At 36.3% G+C, this 3,974-nt stretch overlaps 1 protein-coding gene across 2 annotated transcripts in view; it reads right to left on the reverse strand.

Moving 5' to 3' along the window:
• Positions 1-6: 6 nt before the first annotated feature.
• The window catches only part of LOC106874132 (myb-like protein AA), a 22,804-nt gene continuing 18,836 nt past the window's right edge, over positions 7-3,974 (reverse strand). For both annotated transcript variants that reach the window (XM_052969168.1, XM_014921745.2), the window contains exon 4: positions 7-682. In XM_052969168.1, the coding sequence (XP_052825128.1) occupies positions 480-682 (203 nt within the window). In that variant the 3' untranslated portion in view covers positions 7-479. The remainder of the gene's footprint in view (positions 683-3,974) is intronic.

Consider the following 3,974-nt stretch of genomic DNA (forward strand, 5'->3'; position numbering starts at 1 on the left):
CAAACTCTATTTTCGTCTCCCATTAATAAAGAGTTGGGAAGGAGGAAGGTTAGAATATGTTACCAGAATTTCTGCGGGGTTTAGAGTGCCTTGGTATTTGTAATTTTGAAAAACGCTGCTGCAACTCTTCTGTGGAAATGTAACACCACAGTTTTTAGATCATTTTCTTTGTTTAACTTATATCATAACCTGTCCTTTGATATTGTTTTAAATTTTCGTACAAGGCCAGCAATTTTGAGGGAAGGAATCAAGTCGATTACATCGATCCCCAGTACTTCACTGGTACTTATTTAAACGACCCCGAAAGGATGAAAGGCAAAGTCAACCCCATTGGAATTCGAACTCAGAACGTAAAGATCCAGAAGAAATACCGTTAAGCATTTTGCCGATGCATTAGCGCTTCTGCCATCTGGTCGCCTAATCCGGTCTTTAATATCAGTATCAATATTAATATGAATATACTTATGCTATCGAAAGTCTTAATTCAAGAGAAAGGTTGCGGTGAATCCTCCGCTGTTTGTTTTCAATAGTTTTCTCCTTTCGTTGAAACCGCCATTGTCATCCTCTTCGTAATCTGACTCCTGGTTTCCATGATCTTCTTCATCGCTTTGATAGGGAAACAGCAAATCGTCTTCACTGTCGTCGATGTATTTTATGTCTTCCAGATCATCCAGTCGGAACACTTAAAATATGAGGAGGGGGAATAACGGATGGTGGTGGTGGTGGGAGATGAAGGATACACGGAAGGTGAAATATAGGGAGGAGGAGGAGGTGGAATGAAAGGGTTAGGGAAGGAGAAAAGCGAGAGAGAGAGGAGGGAAGAGTGAGAAAGATAAGAAAGTGAAGATATGTAAATGATAGGATAGAAAAGACACGGAGAAGGAAAGGTTAGAGAAGAGAGTAGAAGGAGGAGGAGGAGTTAATGACAAAGAATAAGGGAGGAGATTGTAAGATGACAGGAAAGAGAACGAGAGAAGAAAGTATGTACGCGTGTATGTGTGTGTGTGTGAAAGAGAGAGGAAAAGTGAAAAGGGTTGGAAACAAATTGAAAGGATGGGAAGTTAAGGATAGAAGATATTGAGAAAGAACGGAAGGAAAACAGGAAGTAAACGAAAGAATTGTAGAAAATGGAGGAAGGGAGGGAGGGAGAGGGAGAGAGAAGGAATAAATTGAAAGGAAGTGAGTAGGGGAGATTTAAATTTGATGGAAAGAAAAAAGGAAGAGGCGGAGAGAGTGAATAGGAATGAGGTGAAGAAAGGAACGATTCATAAAAGGAGAAAGAAAGAAAAAGATATTATGTAGAGTTACAGATAAATAAATAAAAAATTAAAACGGTAATGAATAATATTTAAAGCACATTAAAAAAAAAAAAAGATTCTTTAAACAATATAAAGTGCAATGTTGCAACGTTCATGGTTTCCGCGGCAATAATAGTAGCTAAGTAAATTAATTAGTATCCGGGAAATTCATCACGATAAATACACTGTGGATAATTACACCGCAGTGAATACATCGATTCGTATTTTTATCGCAACCTAATTGCAAGCTAATAACAATACATCGTCAACAAATCCGTCACCATGCCAAATACGCAGTCGGTAAATTCAAAGACAAAACTTATTATCAAATATATTCAATCAAAAAAAAAAAGAAATCAATGTTACTTTTAAAATAGTATTACAAAAAATGCAATAAAAAAAGATAACACACTTTTAAATTGGAAGAAGAAAGAAATGTTCTTTAGATAAATTATTAACGATGTCGTTAAAATAATCCAGCATTTTGTGACTTCGAAATTCATTGATGATGCGTTGAATTTTGCTGTACTATCTTTATATTTTTTTTCATAGTGTGAATTTTCTGCACGACTGATACGCTGTTTGATTATAATTTCGTTTCCTCGTTGTTCTTTCTTCAAGATTTCTAAAGATTTCCAGATTACAGGGTGGAATACTTTTATTCTTTGGATTTCTTTCCCATTGTTAATGAAATGCGACATAATTCTTTTTTTTTTTTACTCTGTTGAAGGAAACAATAACGTTTAGTGATATAATTAGTTGCTAAGAAGCCTGCTTACCAACCACAAGGTTTCGGGTTCAGTCCCACTACACCGTACATTGGGCAAGTGATTTCTACTATAGCTCCCGGCTGACCAATCTTTTGTGAGCGATCTGGGAGACAACAAATGTATGGAAACCCATTGTGTGTGTGTGTATGCATGTATATATATATATATAATATATATATATGTGTGTGTGTATATGTATGTATGTACGTAGATATGCATGTCTATTTTTCAGTGCGTGGTGAGGCACAAGCCAAGCTCTTGTTATAATTATGTTATAATTATGTATATAATTATATATATATATATATATATATATAAGGGTAGCTTTCTAGGTGCAATCCCATGATCAGTCATGACCGGTCTCGGCGGCATATATATACACACACATACATACATATGGTAGGCTCGAGGTTATAGTAGAACACACTTGCCCAAGGTGCCACGCAGTGGGATTGACCCCTGAACCGTGTTGTTGGGAAGCACGCTTCTTACCACACAGCCACGCCTGCGCCTAATTTTTATACCATAGCAATGACGTAAATAATGTTTAAAAAAGCATATTGTAATCAACCCAAGAATCGAAATCGGGTTATTGTTCCGTTCTGTGAATCTCAGTTCCCTAATGACTTAGGGTTAGGAGACGGTGGACGACGGCGACGACAACAATAGCAACAACAACAACATCAACATCAACAACAACAACAACAACAATAGCAACAACAAGATAAAATACAAAGGAGAATTGAGAAAAATAAACGGAAACAAGAACCACTTTTTGAGGAGTGGAAATATAAAATCGAATGAATCAATCGCGTTGTGTTATCGATTTCTAACCAAGATAAAGCAGAGGCGTAGTGAGAGATGGGAGAGTGAGGGAGGAGGAGTTCCCCAGGCGTCGTTATTAAAGGGCGCAACATATTCTATGGTCAATCGTACCTGTTAATTAAGGTAGGCTTAACAAAAATATCTTTGAAGTGGACACTGGGAAAGTTAGCTATGCATCCGGGGTAGAAGACCAGAAAATTTGGGTGGAAGAAAATAATCGATTATGCTGATCGTCAGTACATTACCTGTATTTTATTGTATCGATTTCAAGAAGAATGAGCTTCTTTTTGTCTGCTATTACAAATTCATTCCTAGCTAGGTTGCTTCATAGGAATTTAAAATCGACTCTAGGCTGATAGCGATTGTCGTTACACAGACTGTTACTGAGCAGAACCGCCCCTTCTGGTGTAAGTATTGTTAAAAATATACATATAAACTTTAGGCTATTTTGTTTTTGTTTACAAGATTTTTGATGCAAACTCGTGTGTTGAAATATATTTGGGGGGTATCTTGGGAGGGTCATTATGTCAATAATAAACATACGCACTGTTTCTATTTCATTTCTGTTATTGCTGTCATTGTTTTTTTTTTATTTCTCAGTTGGTTAACCATGTTGTTGATGAGATCACGAGTGCTGACACAAGGAGTTTGTCAAACCTACGTGGTTGATCGACTGACCAAACAATTAATCAAACAATCGAATACGTAAATGGTTGCATAGTTAACCAATTGAAAAAAATAATAATAAAGAAGTGAAACAGAATCAGTGCATGTGCTTATCAATGGTATGATGACTCTCCCGAGATACATCAGACTTTAAGCTATTTCTATACATAGAACTACTTTGATATGACTTTAAACATTGTTTGCGAGTGTGTATCATTAAATTTGAAAACAGACCCACCATGTGCCGTAACCAATAAAATATTTTACTCACTCCATCTATTTTATTAATACTGTTACCCCAACCGCCACTACGAAGTTCCTGCAATAAATCTACGGATAACAACAGGGAATCGAAACTGTGCCGGTGCTTTACACATCATCTATTTATACATCTTATATATATATATATATATAT

The sequence above is a fragment of the Octopus bimaculoides genome, chromosome 7 (genome assembly GCF_001194135.2).
Source record: "Octopus bimaculoides isolate UCB-OBI-ISO-001 chromosome 7, ASM119413v2, whole genome shotgun sequence".
Classification (NCBI taxonomy): Eukaryota; Metazoa; Mollusca; class Cephalopoda; order Octopoda; family Octopodidae; genus Octopus; species Octopus bimaculoides.